Source organism: Gopherus flavomarginatus, chromosome 1 (assembly GCF_025201925.1).
Source record: "Gopherus flavomarginatus isolate rGopFla2 chromosome 1, rGopFla2.mat.asm, whole genome shotgun sequence".
NCBI classification, from domain to species: domain Eukaryota; kingdom Metazoa; phylum Chordata; order Testudines; family Testudinidae; genus Gopherus; species Gopherus flavomarginatus.
The window spans coordinates 112,467,959-112,484,731 of NC_066617.1; the positions used below are offsets into that span (position 1 = coordinate 112,467,959).

At 40.3% G+C, this 16,773-nt stretch overlaps 1 protein-coding gene across 2 annotated transcripts in view; it reads left to right on the top strand.

Moving 5' to 3' along the window:
* Positions 1–698: 698 nt before the first annotated feature.
* Positions 699–16,773, top strand: part of SLC13A4 (solute carrier family 13 member 4) — a 37,737-nt gene continuing 21,662 nt past the window's right edge. For both annotated transcript variants that reach the window (XM_050918650.1, XM_050918653.1), the window contains exons 1-4: positions 699–1,571; positions 9,001–9,129; positions 14,427–14,563; positions 15,181–15,362. In XM_050918650.1, the coding sequence (XP_050774607.1) occupies positions 1,473–1,571; positions 9,001–9,129; positions 14,427–14,563; positions 15,181–15,362 (547 nt within the window). In that variant the 5' untranslated portion in view covers positions 699–1,472. The remainder of the gene's footprint in view (positions 1,572–9,000; positions 9,130–14,426; positions 14,564–15,180; positions 15,363–16,773) is intronic.

Sequence of the window (16,773 nt, forward strand, 5' to 3'; positions counted from 1 at the left end):
GAGGAGAAATAATCTGTCATTGCTATTGGTTGGGCTGAGCCAGCCCTTTGGCCTGCCAGCAGGAGCTCACACCCAGCCAGCCCTGCTGCAGCCATCAGTCGAGGTTCACATACAGCTGTCTGGGCTCAGCCTGTAAAGCAAAGTATTTTCCCAGGCTGCCAGCAGGACTGATTGGTGTCCAGGGTAGATGGAGCAGATGTTGCACAATTTGAACCTATTTTGGAACATGACCCCCAAAAAAGTGTATCTACTGTGTGGTTCCCCAGGAAATTCTGGATGCTTGAGATGTACACCCTCATGGATCCCTGCAGCCTATGGATGAGCTAAGCCATTAGAACCCCATGGTTGGGGAGCATTAGGTCCTGAATTTGCGTCTGATTTCCATGGAGTCTGGCTGATGTTAGTGTGTACATAGGCACAGATTGCAGCACACCCCTTCTAAATTAATAGCCCCCATGAATGAAGCAACAGTGATCATGAAAGAGAAAGTATGTTCTATAGAAAACAATGTTTGTTTATTTATCAGCAGCTCCTAGGCCTTGAACTAATCACACTGTTCAGCAACTAAAACAGCCTTTCTTTGTGAGGGGAGGTTGTTTGTCTTCCCAAGCATCCTGATTGGCTTTTGGATGGTGGGCGGAGGTTCTACCATTTTCCATCCTCCTTACTGTCAAATTATAGTTGGACGAGCCTTTTTAACAAGTTTTTTTATCTTGAGACTGAGGATAATCTTTGCAAGTACTGCCACCCTGCGAATTCCAGGCTGAAGAAAAAGTAGGGGAAAGGTAAACTCAAAGTCGAAAAGAAAATTATAAGGAAGAAATCTGAACAAAGCACATCATCAAAAGCAGGAAGACTTTAAAAAAGAATACTACATCTTTCCTTCAGTGATTTAAACTGTAAACTGTTGCTATTAACAATTTCCCAGGAAGAAAAGAAATCCAGTATTGGAAAACTCAGGCTATAGTATTAGTGAAGAGAGACTTTAGAGCATACCGGGGGTGGTTATGCTAGTATTAGATTTCGTTTATCAAAAGCAAGACTTACATCACTGAAAACCAGATGATGGAAGGAACAGAAGCTTTATAAAACAGGGATGAGAAGGCAATGCAGCAACTTTCCTTATTCTGAATAAAAACACCAATACCAAAAAGACCACTATGCTCCAGCTTGCAAACCTCTGTAGGTTATGGTGTGACAATCATAAGGACATGCTAGTAAGCCCTACATAAACCTGATAAAAAGGTTAGCAAATTTGATAGCGTTTCTTTAAAATATAACAGAAAAAGAATAAATCTTATAACAAAGATATTTCAGGGGTGGGAAGGTGGGGAAAGGAGTTGACACAGTGCAGTCAGAACCTGTTCGGAGACATCAGGGCAAAGCTGAAGAAGGACCTGGAGCTGAAGTAGAAGCATCTGAGGAAAACAAGGACAAATCCAAGAAGAAGAGTAACCAGGAAGTGGAGTATTATGGCACTGGTGAAGGAGCTCCTCAGGGCCAGAAACCTGCTGCTGGTTGTGCTCATTCCACTTCTGCTGCTTCCTCTGCCACTTCTATACCCCAGTAGTGTAAGTACATTATTGTTTCCTTTTTATTAAAGCTTGTGGAGCAGATGGGCAAAGAGAGTGATAGTGTGTTGCAGGATAACCCTCCTAGACAGAGGTGCTGCAGAAAATGGAGGGCCGGGGAGAGACTTACAGAGCAATTATTCTTACAGAGCAATGATGCCCCTTTGTAGAACTTAGAAATACGATTTATTTAGAAGCAAGAGTAGTAGTCTCCATAGCAACCAAATATGATGTCACAAGCAGAGGTGAGAAATCAGCACTGAAGCTGAAAAAGCTCCTATTTTCAGGCAAATGCATCAAATACATTTTTTTTAAGTGTGACAAAAATAAGGACTATATATGGCAGATACACAGCATTATCTTTAACAAGCATTCTTTTAAAAATTATACCAGGTGTCATGAGGCTCGTAATGACAACAGGTTGTCTGGGGACTTTCAAATTAGACTGAGTTTTTATAAGACAGCTGTAAAGAATGGAGCCAGGATTCAGTAATAGAAATGTAGGAACATCCACAGCATTTGCTATTGCATATCAGACCTTGGTTTCTCTAGTCCAGTATTACACTTCTGGCAGTGGCTAAGTGTTGAAGTCTCAGAGAAAGGCACAACAGCACAAAATGGAGGAATTGTGCTTGGGGGCTGAGGAATCTGGTTTTTATTCCTGGCACTGCCCTGGACTTCCTGTCCTTAAGGTAGTCATTTTATCTCTCTGTGCCTGTGTTTACCCATTTGTAAAATGGAGGATAATAGTGCTTCTCTACCTCATAAGGATGTTGAGGTTTAATTTGTTAATGTTTGTGAGGTATTAAAAAATCTATGGTGATGATCCCCATAGAGATGCCTATAAATAAATATACATCTGGCCAGTGGTGCGGTACCTTACCTTGAGAGCAAAATTCCTTCCTGATTCCTGCTAATGACCAACTCAAACTCTCCTACTTCTGTGAGGATATATATTACCATAAGCATAAATAGAAATATTATTAATGGCCATAAAATTATCCATCTCTTTTTGGAATATAGCCATAGGGTTTGATAGGGAAGAAGATCAAGATTCACAGAATAGGACTGTTCCAACACCAGAGAGCTTTGTGTTGGACTTTGCAGTAACTTTTATTGCTCCAGACTTCATGGTAGAATACTAATAAACTTAGCTGACAGGATACTACTCAAGCATTTTAATGTAGTTTTTATTTCTTGCTCTCTCTGATTGTAATTCCTCCTCAAAGCTCGAAGATTAAATTGGCCCTTAACTGATTTTGTCCTGTTCCATTAATCAATGGAACAGGACAAAATTAATCAATACATTTTTCTGTCTTTCTCATGGAAATTGAAGTTAACACAGAATTTATGTTTTTACCAGCTGCCAGTCCAACACTGGGAATAACATTTGGTTATATGAATTACATCCCCTCACCTCATGCTACCAGACCCACTGCCCCACTGAATCCATTCACTCACACATAGCCCTTCCTTTCCAAGAAGAGCAGGAGGTGCTGGGTGCAGTAAATAAACAGTGTGCCAGGGGGACAGACTAGGATTCAAAGAACATGGCCAAAGATTATGTACTTTGGTTCATATTAGTCTTATTTGAATTAAAGAGAGGAAACGTATAAGGTGATGGAAAAAGCACAGGAATGAGGATTGGGATCTGGTTTTCATTCCTGCCACTAAATCACTGTATAATCTTGGGTAAGTTTTCAAGAGTCTCTTGAGTTTGGGTACCCAACTTGAAAGGGACCTGGCTTTCAGTAAGTGCTGAGTCCCCACCCTCTGACAATCAGGCCTTTTCAAGCTCTTTCAAGTTGGGCACTCAAAAAACCTGCCCTGCCAATTTACCTGTCCCTTTTAAAAATCTTGCCTCATTTTCTCCATCTACATAACCGGTAAATGCCTTCCTACCTCATAGGGCTGGTGGGAGGTGACTTCATTCATGCTTTGAGAGCCTAAAATGGAAGATTCTTCAATAATGAAAAATTTAATCATTATCTTTAGTCAGGGATTGTAACATGGCTGCCTACAGTCCCACCTTTTTTCTGCCACAGGGGCTAATTGAGATGGCATTGGTGGAAGCCGAGTCATTGCACCACAGCCTTTCTATATACATCCCTCTCCACTGCATTCTGCTTCCCTACTCCCTGTTTCAGGACCCTCTGTAGCTGTGGATTTTGCACCCTCTTGGGGCTGTGGGAGGAGAAGGGATGGGGTAGAACAGCTAACGCTTCACTAGACACAACCCCACTTCAGTACTTAGTTACTCTGGTTACCAATGAATAAATAAATAAATAAAGGTGAAATAGAAGAGATTAGCATGGTTTCTCATAGAAACAAGCCCTCTTAAAGTACTTGCAGAATAAATAGCCCAAGCTGCTACAGAAGCTGATTAAGTCTTTAGCAGAGATTATGATACAGCAGTTATTGTGGACACTTTTCTCCCCAAGCACTTACTGCTCAGTTTTCCGTCTTTTCAAAATAGACTTTGTTTTTTTTTGTTTGGAAATTGAGGACGCACTTGTTCTTAGGAAGAAAAAAAGCATCAATTGTAACAGATTCAACTTTTCCTCCATCCCATGTAAACTGTGTGCTGCCCCATTTTTACTATTGTACGTTATTTACATCACAACAAAAGGGTTGGTGAACGTATGCAATGTAGTTGTAGTTGTCTTTGTCCCAGGATAGTAGAGAGACAAGGTGGCTGAGGTAACGTCTTTTATTGGACCAACTTTTGTTGGTGAGAGAGGCAACCTTTCAAGCCACACAGAGCTCTTCTTTATTTATGTGTTAAAAAATTATATCACATACTTTTGAAAGGGGAAGTAGTTTAGGATCAACATATTATCCGATTAAAATTATTTTTGGCAAAGAATATCTTTAAAATTTTACATATTTACCATAAGCAAAGTAAAACACTCTTAGTTCCACCAAGGTTTATTTTTAAATGGTCACTGTTTCTCATGTAGGACCTACACAAACTCAGTGCTTTTGTTCTGCAGCAGAAGTTAACTAATAAACATTCCAGAAATATGTTAAATGGCTCCCGGGGGCTCTGAGTGCAGGTTCATACACTGTATCATATATAAGTCTATATTACTTTTGTTGTCAATGATGAGGCTGCACTAACTAGGGAGTAAACAAATAGAGTTGTGTTTATTTCATGTCCTATGACAAACATATGGAAAGATCCAATATATGTTAAATGGGAAGGGAGAAAGTTCTTGGCAGAATTTTTTTTCAGGCTTCTAAATGGAATTATAAGCAACAGAAAGAAAAATAAAGAAACCTATACTAATGGGCTTAGTTTTTAATTTAAGTATCTCATACTACTTTTTCCTTGTCATCATCCTTTTGTATCTTTGCCCAACATTTGGACTCCTGTCACTGCCATGTCACAGGTGGGAATCGGTAGCAACATGCAGAACAGCCCAGACACTTGATTTATGACTTGACTTGATTTATGACAGTTTTTCCAAGGCTGCAATTCTGCCCCCACTAAATCTATAAGCCTGATCTAAAGCACATTGAAGTCACTAAAGGTCTTTTCATCCAGGCTTTTGTGAGCTTTTCAATGAGACTGTGTCAAAGGGTGACTGGTCTTTTAAGGGATGCTGGGTCTAGCCCCAACTATGACACACTTAACTCACTTCCCTAGGTGGAGAAAATCAGCAGTTCAATGACAGGCAGGTCATGCGGCTAAAATCATGCCTGGTGTGATGGTGATAAAAACAGAAGCCACTGAAGAGCCAGGAGAATTGAGGCACTGAGCAGCAATGCTAGAACCTGCCTGCTTGTGGGCTGGTGAAGATGACTTGAACCATTGCAGGAGGGCTATGAAGTCCCTTACGAAGGGAGAATACTGCATAGCTCCACAAAGGAGGTCTGTAGAATCCTTTAACCAGGGAGAAGGGTTTGAACCCGAGAGACCAAAGGAAACTGTATATTTATAAAGACTCAATAAACTGGACACCAGGAAGGGAAATATGACTTTAGGATGTGAACAAGTTAGTTGGGAGAAGCAAGAAGAAGCTGAGGGTGACATTAGGGTTGCCACTTCTGAGGTTAAAAAAAAAAAGGGACATCTAGGATGAGCCCAATCCATGAAATTGGACAGCTGGCAGTGTGTACTGAGCACCATACAGCTTTCTCAGGACACCTAACTCAAGAAAAGGATGATCCTGGGAAAACCTGAACAGGGGGCAACCAAGGGTGCTGGAACAATTTGTATAGCGGGGATGCTGACAGCCATTGAACCAAACTGTAAAGCCTGTATATGATGGAAACCACTTCAAGCCAGGGGGTGCAGCAGCACCCCCAGAACCACTAGTTCCAGCACCTATGGTAGCTACCCAAGGTGGCATGCCTGCAGCACCACGTTGTTCCAGGATGGGGCATGCTGCAGGGATGGAGCCAAGCATACCCATACTCCTGGGTCTCTCTTGAAAATTGACTATGAAGTCTAAAAGTAATTGTTGATGTGGCTGACAAGCCATTGACTCCTAAGTTAATGTCATTAACTTGATTAACCATGTGACTCTGGCCTAGACTACGTTTAACTTGTCTCCATAGATTACAGAAAGTAGATTAATTCTTTGCACCACACAACCTGTGTTCTTTCAGTTTACTCTTCATTTTGTGTAGGATTAAGAGGTTACACAGCTTTTTAAAAATAAGATTTTGAAGCCAATCAAGCATTTATTTTTATTGTGTGAGCACTTCAAATTCATAAACATATACATCAAATAATTCAAATGTATGCTTCCATGTGATTTGTAGATTTGGACCTCATTATTCATTTTTTAGTTTTGAAAAGAGAAAAAAGCAAGATAATTGCCATGTGAATTAGGATACTGTCCATCTATCTAAATAGCAAATAATTGCAGTGAGCCATATCCCAAGTGCATACTTCATTAACTTCAATGGAATTTTGTCTGACTTTGGCACAGTCTAAAAGAGAAAATTTCAGGCTAGCTCCAATCTCTAGACTTTTCACTATATTATTTTAAAGAATCTGTTACGAATGTCATAAACTGTATGTTACCCTTCCTTCACTCCCAGATATCCCCACTCCCACCTCTGCATCTTCATTCTTTTTTCTAAAGTTAATTCTAGGTTTCCTGCTGCTATCCTGCCCTTCAGAATTTGAAGAAACAAAAGTAACAAATGGTTCAGCGTAAACCTACAATCACCAGGAAAAGTAAAGTTAAGGATGCCACTTTCTGTAACTTACTTTGTGACCTCATTCCAAGAGTCTGAGATCCATGTGTGGGGAGGCAGAGAGAGAGAGAGAGCTTCTGAGATCACTCCCTGTTTTTCTGTAATTTAAATGTATGTGTGTGTGTCTTTGTGTCAGATTTTGAGATCAGTGAACTTGTGGCAAAAGGGCGTGGTCAAATCAATGTTTGGGGACCTGTATGATGACTAGCTTTAGCTGAAACTATCACTCTCATGAGCTACAAACTCGCACTCAAAAATTAAAACAGAAATTTGTGATGTGTAGAGATATAAAGGAAAAGGAAAAAACATTCCTTAATCTTACAGAATTCATTGCTCTCCAAAGTTCTGGTGTCGACAGAATTGGCAACAATTTGATAAGTGTACATTTCTAGCAATGGAGATAGCTGGCGTGAAACCATGCAAGTACCTTTTCTAGGCAACCCGGATAATTTACTGCAGTCTTCCAGCTTATTTTTCAAACAGACGTGTCACTTCGCTCTCTATGACATTCAGCAGAGCTCGCCTGCGTCTCAGTGAGTTATGTTTAGAGTTCTGGGAATATTTACTGCTAACAACTAAACAAATTTAGCCTCTTTTACTGTTCATGAATTATCTTCAAGCAGATGTCAATTTTCACAAATTAGGGGCCAGATCCTTAGCTGGTATAAATTGATAGCTCTATGGAGGTTAAAGGAGCTATGATCATTTATACCAGCTAAGAATCTTGCCATTGTTCATTATTGAAAATTATCCACTGAATGGTTTGTATGAAAATATGTCATCCTATGGATTTCTTACTTAATAATCACAGACTGTTGCTTTGAGTGTTCACTACTCATAATTTCCTGTTTGAGCTGCATGATTTGTTCCTGCTCCTGGACTAGATGATTCCCAAAACAACAAAGAGTTTTCAGGAAGCCACATGAACTCTTCTTGTGCCAATTGACAGGTATTTCTAACACTTACCTTTTCCTCCAGTGAATTATTGTGTACAAAAATTACTGCAGAAAAAGAAACAGAGAGCAAATCACAGGGGACTTGAATACCCTTTAAATTAATTAGTTTTTATTCAAATCAATGTTTGTGAATATCTGTTGACAGTACTACTTGGGCTCTAGTTATGATCCCCCCTCAAATGTTTCTTTTCTGTAGTTCAGCATATAATACCATCCAGAACTCAACCCAAAGAAAATGTTTATGCAGATTAGTATCTGTCATTGCATCTATTTGTTTAAAAACTTCAGCCAGCCTAGGTTTAAATTAGTTGTCGTTGACCTGGCTTTAACTCTTATTTCTGAAAATGACATTAAACAGTCACAATTCAAATAACAAAGAGCATTACAGTAACTGAAATATAAATAGTAAAAACAATAATTGAATTAAATAATATAAACTAGGAGTACTCAAGCTGCCATTAGAGAAATACAGATCCAGATTGCTGTGCTCCAGCTATATAATTTCATTGGAAATTCTGGAACTATTACAATTCCATAACACACATGTATATTTTGTTTGGTTCTGAACCTTAATACAACACTGGTTCGTATGTTAAACTTTCCATCATAAGGTTTCACTATTCCATAGTCTGAGATCTGGTTGAATTAGGAGAGACATTTTTTCTCATTCTTGTACAAGAATTTATCACAGTTACAATGTCACTATAGGCAAGAAAAAGCAATTGGAGTGTCTAGACTAGTCTAGGTTAGACTGGATGAGATCAAAGACTGATTTTAATATTTCTGGATTATGAAGCATGTATTTGGGAAATGGGAAGTCTTGAGACGCCAAGGATTGTGGTTTAATTGGTAGCAATTTGAAGTGACCGTTCAATAAAAATAAATTCTTGATTTAGCTTCAGAATTGTATTTTTAAAATTGAAGTAACTTAAGAAACGGTGTAACCTCTTTAATAGTCACTCTTTGTGCTCTTCTTTTTACCCCAATTGTTTTCCTAATCCATTTCTAATTTGTCACCGGAATAATCCTTAAACTCTGAGTAGCATCCTGCTCTCATCTGGAATTTCTTCAGTCCTCTAGTGGTAGCCTACAATTTAGTCCCAGTTAACTGGCTCTTTGGGAAGTCCCCATAATATGGTCTCCATGGACTGTGCTGTAATCTAATCACCTGTTGTTGGGTCCTCTCTGTGGACACACTTGCAAAGGCTGATGCAGCAGAGGTGATTTCAGTGATGTCTAACCTCAGTGATTTGTCCCCACAGGAAGCCTCATGTGCCTATGTGCTGATAGTGACAGCTGTGTACTGGGTCTCAGAAGCAGTACCGCTTGGAGCTGCAGCCCTAGTTCCTGCTTTCCTGTATCCACTCTTTGGAGTCATGAAGTCCAGTGAGGTAGCTCAATGTGTAATTTTGAATCACTTCTTCTTTCTCTGCTAATCGTTTGCAACAAACAATTCAGAGCAACAGGGATAACAGAGTGCTAAGTGTCCTAAACATGTAAAAAGTAGGACAACCATCAGGTTATAGAAGGAACGTAGTATGACATTCTGGGGTGCAATCTAGACGGATGTGGGGCTGTCACCCCTGCCCTGCAACCTTGGGTGTCTCACAGAGCTGCTGTAGCTTCCAGCTTGGATCACTCACAATTAGCTTGCCAGCATGCAGGTCACACACAGAGTGTCTTTGTATATCCACAGCCCTGGTCCATCAGCTTTGACCCCAACAGCCTGTCAGCAGAGACCAGCCACACCCTGGCTTCCACCAGCCTGGGTTACTATTTGCAGGGTGACCCCAATATACTCCCAGTCCTGAATTTTCCCCCAAAACATGTCTTCTGCACTGTCCAGCCCTCTCCTGGACAGTCCAAATATATTAGGTCTGTTGCCCCTCAAAGGAAATCCATACACAACAGTTTGTTACCTTAAATGAAGTTACCCAAATAATTCACAACACTGGTTTAGTTTTAATTAAAGAATAAAACAAGTTTATTTAACTATAAAAATAGATTTTAAGTGAGTACAAGAAGAAATAAGGCATTAAAGTTAAAAATGGTTACAAGAAAAATAAAGATAAAATGTTTTCTAAACTTAAGAAAATAGACTTGGTCCAAGGTGAAATTCTTACATGTTTTCCATACTTTGCTGACTACACTCTTAGGCCAGAATCTGTTCCCAAAGTCCATAGGTTGTTTCTTTTTTCATTTTAGGTGGCAAAGAGAGATGGATAGGGAGAGAGAACTTGGGGTGCTTTCCCCTCTCACTTGTATAATTCAATCACCTTTTGAAATGCATTTTCCTAAGAGTGACCCCTAGATAAAGTTCTTTCCAGCTGAGAGCAAGGAGACATGGAGTCTGGTGGGGGGGGGAGGCTTTTTGCTGCTGTTTGCTAAGATGCAGACCTATTTTTTCCTGCCCCTTTTCCTTGCCAAAGAATGGCGACTTGATAGATTATGGCTCATCAGCTTTGATGACACCTGGCTGTGGCATCAAATTGTCCTTTGTCTTTGAGGAACAGGTTTACCCACTTCCCAGACTTGACTGATAAACACACTTCAGTCATGATTTCGCTTATGTTCATAACTGTGCATATAATGTTTTTACCTACATCTGATCATGAAATTATTGACCAGCAAGTTATTAATTTTCAAATGATAGCTTGCAAGGCATATTTTACACAAATATTATTACAATAGCGTATAGCAAGGGTGGCCAACCTGCAGCTTGTCAGCCACATGCAACTCTTTTACAGTTAATGTGTGGCTCACGGAGCCCCTCCCACCATTCTCCAATTTCCAGACTGTTTGGGGGAACTTGGGGCTTCTGCCCTGTGGGAGGGTGGTGGAACTAGGGGCTTCTGCCCAGCAGGGAGGCGGGTGTCAGGGCTTCAGCTCCACGGGAGGCACCTGCCAGGGCTCAGGGCTTCAGCTGGAGTGGACTGAGACCTCAATCCCTGGCAGGCATGCCCTGCAGGGATGAATCCCCAAGACCCCCTTACTCCTTAGGGCAGAAGCCGCTAGCCCTACCACCCCATCACAGGGTTAAAGCCTCAAGCTCCAGCAGACATGCCCCAACTCTTGAACTTCTGAAGATTGTTATATGCAGCTCAGAGGGTCAATAAGTTTGTCCATCCCTGGTGTATAGGATGTGAATACAGAGGTGCATTCCATCACACAGAAATATAGGAATGGCCACACTAAATCAGATGATTGGTCCATCTAGTCCAGTGTTCTATCACCAACAATTCTCAGTATCAGCAGCTTCAGAGAAAGGTGGAAGAAACCTTGCAATAGGTAACTATGGAATAACTCTTTCCCAAGCAAAATTTCCTCCTGAACCCTAATACTTAGAGGCTGTCTGATCCCTGAAGCAGGAGGATATGCATGACTGATATTAATATTTACTATTTTAACTAGCTATTCTTATCTATATAAATGTCTGATCTGTTTCACAAATCCAGCTAAACTCGACCTCAGTGATTGATATCTTGTGCCAAAGAGTTCCACAAACTAAGTGCGTGTTGCGAGAAAAAAAGTATTCCCTTAGATCAGTTTTGAATTTTCTTCCTTTAATTTTCATTAGTTATCTTGTATTATGGGACTGGGGACTTCCATTCATGCTATCTACATTCTTTATAGGGGTTTTCTTTTGTTATTGTTCTCAGTATGGTCATAGTCAGCTTATTAGAGCAGGAAGCAGAGGGCTTATCTACATGAACAATGTGTATAGAAGGCAGGAAGTCATATTCCTCACTCATAGCGTAGATTTAATCTAAACGTAATACAAGGCCCGAATGTAAACCGGTACAGTGAAGTGTACAGACAGCCTGAAACTGCTCTGCAAGGTGTGAAGTGCCCTGGAGATCAGCAGTGAAATGATTAACTGTGTTGACATGGAAAATTACATAATTAGATTACAAGGTTATGTTTTGCACTTGTTACACAAGCTCAGCCTACCTCTTACTTGTTCCCAAGTGCCAAAACCCCAGCTATGCCCTACGCAACTGCAAGGCCCTTCACTTTCCCCTGACTTCTAAACAGCTACACATTTTCAGTACAAAATTCTGCAGCAGGCTGAAGATTTAAAGATGTAGCAGCGTGCTACAAATTGAATGTAATATTTAATTTAAATAACCACAGGAATACTCAACAGACTGCTTTATTCATTTATCAAAAATAAAATGGGAACTTAAATTAAAAAAAACCCGAAAACCTAAGCTGAAGCTGTTGCAAAATTTCCAGTCTGCTGCACTGGAGTGACACAAAACAAAGGTCTTGCCACACACTTTACATCAAATCTTGTTCACAGGGCTGTGCGTGGGTGTGTTATATTCATTTCTTTCTCAGAAATAGTGTAAAAGGGATAAAGGGAAACAATTAAATCTTTGTGCTGCTAGCCTGATAGATTCCTTTCATTCAGTCTAAGAACTTTTTTATTAAAAAAATGCTGGACAGAGTACTAGGGAAAAAAAAAAAGTTAATGAGGCAGAAAGTAGTGAAAGAAAGCCAAAGAGGTGATATTTAACAGTTTCTGGCAAACACTTAACCATGGTGGCCAAATCCTTTTTCTCACCATGGGAATTTGTTAAATAAAAATAAATAACTTTTAATAACGTATGATAGCACTTTTCATGAGCAAAGCTCTACAAAAGAGAGTGAGTATCATTATAATGAGATAATGACAGATGAGGTGTAGAGAGATTAAGGACAAAGAGAGAAATCTTGACCCCATTGAAGTCAATGGGGCTAGGCTCCTATTGATTTCAGTGGGGCCAGGATTTAACCCAGGTGTTTTCAAACCCTAACCCTACATTTAGTTAAATACATAGTTGGGTGTTGGGTTAAATGTTTACCTACTCTTTTAAATATTACTTCTTTGGGATCATCTCCACAAGGAAAATAAGAGTGATTTTAAAGCGTCGTAGCTGATACGTGATTGCTAAAGCATTTTAAAATCCCAGTGTAGTCAGGAAAAGTTGTAGTATTAACTGTTAGCTGGTCCTTGTAAACCCTTTCCTGTGAATCCTTCACCTCAACAAGCTAACATATTAAAACTACAGCTTGCTCTATCTGTATTAGCGATCACATTTTAAAAATACACCCTTTGTTCAACTGTGGAAGAGTCCTTTGACTTTTTTGAATTAGCAGCAGGCAGAGGTGCCAACTCCATGGGTTCTGCGGGGCTGGGCACCACAGGGAAAATTAGCGAGTGTTCTGCGCCCACCAGCAGCCAAGCTCCTTCCACCCCCTCCTCACCTCCTCCTTCCCTAGCATGCCAGGTCCCCGCTCCTCCCTCTCCCGGCGCTTCCCACCTGCTGCCTAACAGCTGTTTGGTGGCACTTAGGACTTTCCAGGAGGGAGGGGGAAGAGTGGAGAAACAGCGCGCTCATGGGAGGAGGCAGTAAAGAGGCAGGGCAAGAGTGGGGACTTGGGGGAAGGGGGAGGAATTGGGGCAGGGTGAGGGTGGTGCAGGGGCGGGGCCAGGGGTGGTGGTCGGTGGTCGAGCACCCATGGAGCAGTGGGGAAGTCGGCACCTATGGCAGCAGAAGCTGCAGTTGCACAGCACATCTGAAAACCAGACCCATCTATTTAGATGCTAAAATATGAATTTAGATGCCTGACTACAGGTAACTAATTTTGAAAATTTAGGCTTTAGGGACTTAACACAGCAAATCTGTGGCTGAGTCAGGAATAGCACCTAGGCATCCTTACTTTCTTTCTTTTTTTTTTTTTTAATTATGGAGAGGCAAGATGGTCCAGTGGTTAGAGTACTAGTTTAGTGCTCTGGAGACCTAGGTTCAGTTTCCTGCCACAGGCTTCCTTTGTGACTTTTCAGGGAGAAATGAGGCCACAATTTGGCTCTAAATATCTTACCCAGGGTCACTAAGAGAGTCTATGTCAGAGCAGTGGGTTGAGGTTTATAATATAGACATTGGTAGTGACTCCATAGTTACATTTGTATGGAGATTTGCTATGAGATTGTGATTAAATCCTGTTCTGTTTTACACTTTGGTGATGGAAATTTGTCCCATAATTTCCAGAAAATTCTTCAAAAAGCAATGGCATTTTCTGTGTAATTTTTTTTAGTAAAATAGCTGCTGATTTTTGTGCTTTCTCTCTGTCACACGCATATGCTCACACGTGCATGATCAGTGGCCATTACACACTGACATTTCAATCTTTACCTGGTTGGGTAGAGTCAACATGTCTCTAGGGGTTTTTCTGTGGTTGCATTTTAGCCCTGGCTTTCCTTACTATTAAACAGAATTAAGTGGGTAGGCAGTAAAATCCCCAGATTGAGTGAACACTTCAGAAGTTGCCACCTTTATACCTATTGTGGGAATCAGTAGGAGATGTTTCAGTTTGGGTCTAATCAGAACATTTAATACATTACAAAGCAAATCCTGTTCATGGACGTAAGAGAGAATCACATGACTTCTCTCAACTTCTTTCAGTCTCTCCAAAACTGAGAAACCTAGTGACAGGAGGCATGAGACATATTTTAATTTATAAACACCAGAAGAAAGAAAATTAAGATATGGTATTTTGACTCATAGGTTCTCCAGTTCCTCCACCTTGCCAGCATGCTCCCTGCTTGGAAACAAGTAATATAAGTGTCTTCACCTTCCCAGCATGGTCTCTGCAAGTAACTTTTACTCTGTGATTGCTTATCTCCTGCTTGCCTTTCCTGCAGGTGGCTGCAGAGTATTTCAAGAACACAACTTTGCTCCTAATGGGCGTGATTTGTGTGGCAGCTTCTGTTGAAAAGTGGAACCTACATAAACGGATTGCCTTGCGTATGGTCATGATGGCTGGTGCAAAGCCAGGCATGTGAGTGAATCCTCTGTCTTAGAGCATTAAAGGATACAGGCATCAAATTTAAAAATAAATGAGCAAATATTAATTAAATCTTGCCCTGTATGCTTTTCAAAAGCAAATGATGTCATTACCCATAATGCACTGTACAATGCACTGTACTTTTACAATCAGGTGTCCTAGGTCAATCTTTGATGATCTTTTCATGAGCTGAAAGTTTATGAATTTTCCTGTCATTTCTCATTCTCTGCCTCTTCTTTTTGCTTTTTATGCCTTCACCAGTACTCTCTGTTTATTGTGCTCTCACACTTCTTTGGTTTTTGTCTCCTGTGTTTGTTCTCTCTTTGCCTATTGTTTAATATGTACAAAATACTCATGATGAAATGTAGAATTTCTTGTTTTCATGTTATAATGAATTTGTAGTCAGGACATAGGTCGGACTTAAATGATGCATTGTATTGTGCTGGTCCCCTGCACTGGGGTGAATTTCAACTTGATGCAATCTAATATATTTGTAAGCAAAGAGAATAAATAATAAATAAATAACAATGAATTAATTAAAATATTAGAAAAGGGGTCACACAAAAAGTTGTACAAGTGCCCCAAGAGTGCTGTTCTCTCCTGTATTCTAGGTTACTTCTCTGCTTTATGTGCTGTACAACGATTTTATCCATGTGGCTTTCCAATACCTCCACCACAGCGATGGTGATGCCAATTGTGGAGGCAGTACTACAAGAATTAGTGAATGCTGAGGAGGAGCATGAAGTCATCGGTACTGCAGGCAACACCATTTCTGAAGAGAGGGAGCCAAAAGGTATAGGATGATATCAATTTAAGGCCAAATCCAGCTCCTGTAAATGGGCATAGATCCGTGGAAGTTAGTGGAGCTATGTGATTTACACCAGCTGAGGATTTGGCCCATATTATCTATTTTCATTTATTTTATACGCGATGTTTATTTTATAGCCTCAGGGGTGCCTGGCAGGAGAAGTGGAGTTAGGAGCCTGAGTAGGCTGAAAGAAGCTGAAGTGAAGGCATCACTGCAGGACAGATTTAAGTTGTAGCTTATGCACAAGATTTCAGTGAGTTCTAGCTATATGGAAAGTTTGAAGGGTCTGTGACAGGACAGAGGTAAGGTTGTCTGGGTGCCCTAACTCATATGTTTGGAATTATTTTATGTTTAAACAGTGAATTTCCAGGGTTGCTCATGCTTAGTTTTCAGATGTTTATAACATTCCTATAATGCAGTTTACCGTAAATTACTGATGTGTACTCTCAACATAATTTTTGTCTAGGAATTCCCTTGGTTTTTTTGCTTTGTTTTAAATGAAAATGTTCAAGAGAATGTTCTCATGTGATATCTCTATTGATTTAAATATGTGAATTATCCATCTTAACTAGTTTATTTAGTTTTGACTTTTGGGGAGGGGGGTCATATTCTCTGCTACACTCTGGCTGTTTTACCCAACTTGAAAACAGCACAAAACATCCAGAGCATACAGGCCAGTTAACCTGGGTTTACAACCGCTTTGTTAATTGGAGCTGTACAAAACACCTTCAGTTTTCCCCCTCCCTCTTTTCCTTCAGATTCTTACTGCCTTTTCCACCTCCCTACACACACATCAGTTGCCTGCACTCCTCTGTATTCCCTGCATGAAGACACATATATATATTCAATTTAGTTTCTCCACCCTCCTAGTCTACTTATTGAGTACATCTGGTGCCATGGATATTTTTAAATATTTAGGCTTAATGGTCATTTTGTGCCATTAGTTTTCATAACTGAAAGTTTATCTCTTACAAAGAAATCCCCCCTTTCCAAAATGGCCATCATCTCTCATTGCTGTCGATGGAACTTAAGCCACAACTTCTCTCAGAGAAGACAGTGGCCACTTATGCTTCCCAGAGGCAGAGGCACTCAGTACCACTGAGATCAATGAAAGAGAGAGAAGATGGCTTTTTCAAAATAGCCACCAACTGAGGGCGTCTGTCTCTTCAGTACTGCCTAGAACAATGGCAGATGGAAGATGTTTTGAAAGAGGGCAGGTCTTATTTCCTAGCTGACCATTGTGTCTTTCAGCTTTTGCTGAAGGAGAAACGTCCGGTTATGAAGAATAAGAAGGGAAATGACCACTAATCTTAAAACATTAAATAAATAATAAAATACAATAATTAAAAAATCATAATCAATTGTAGCTCATGCACAAGATTTCAGTGAGTTCAAA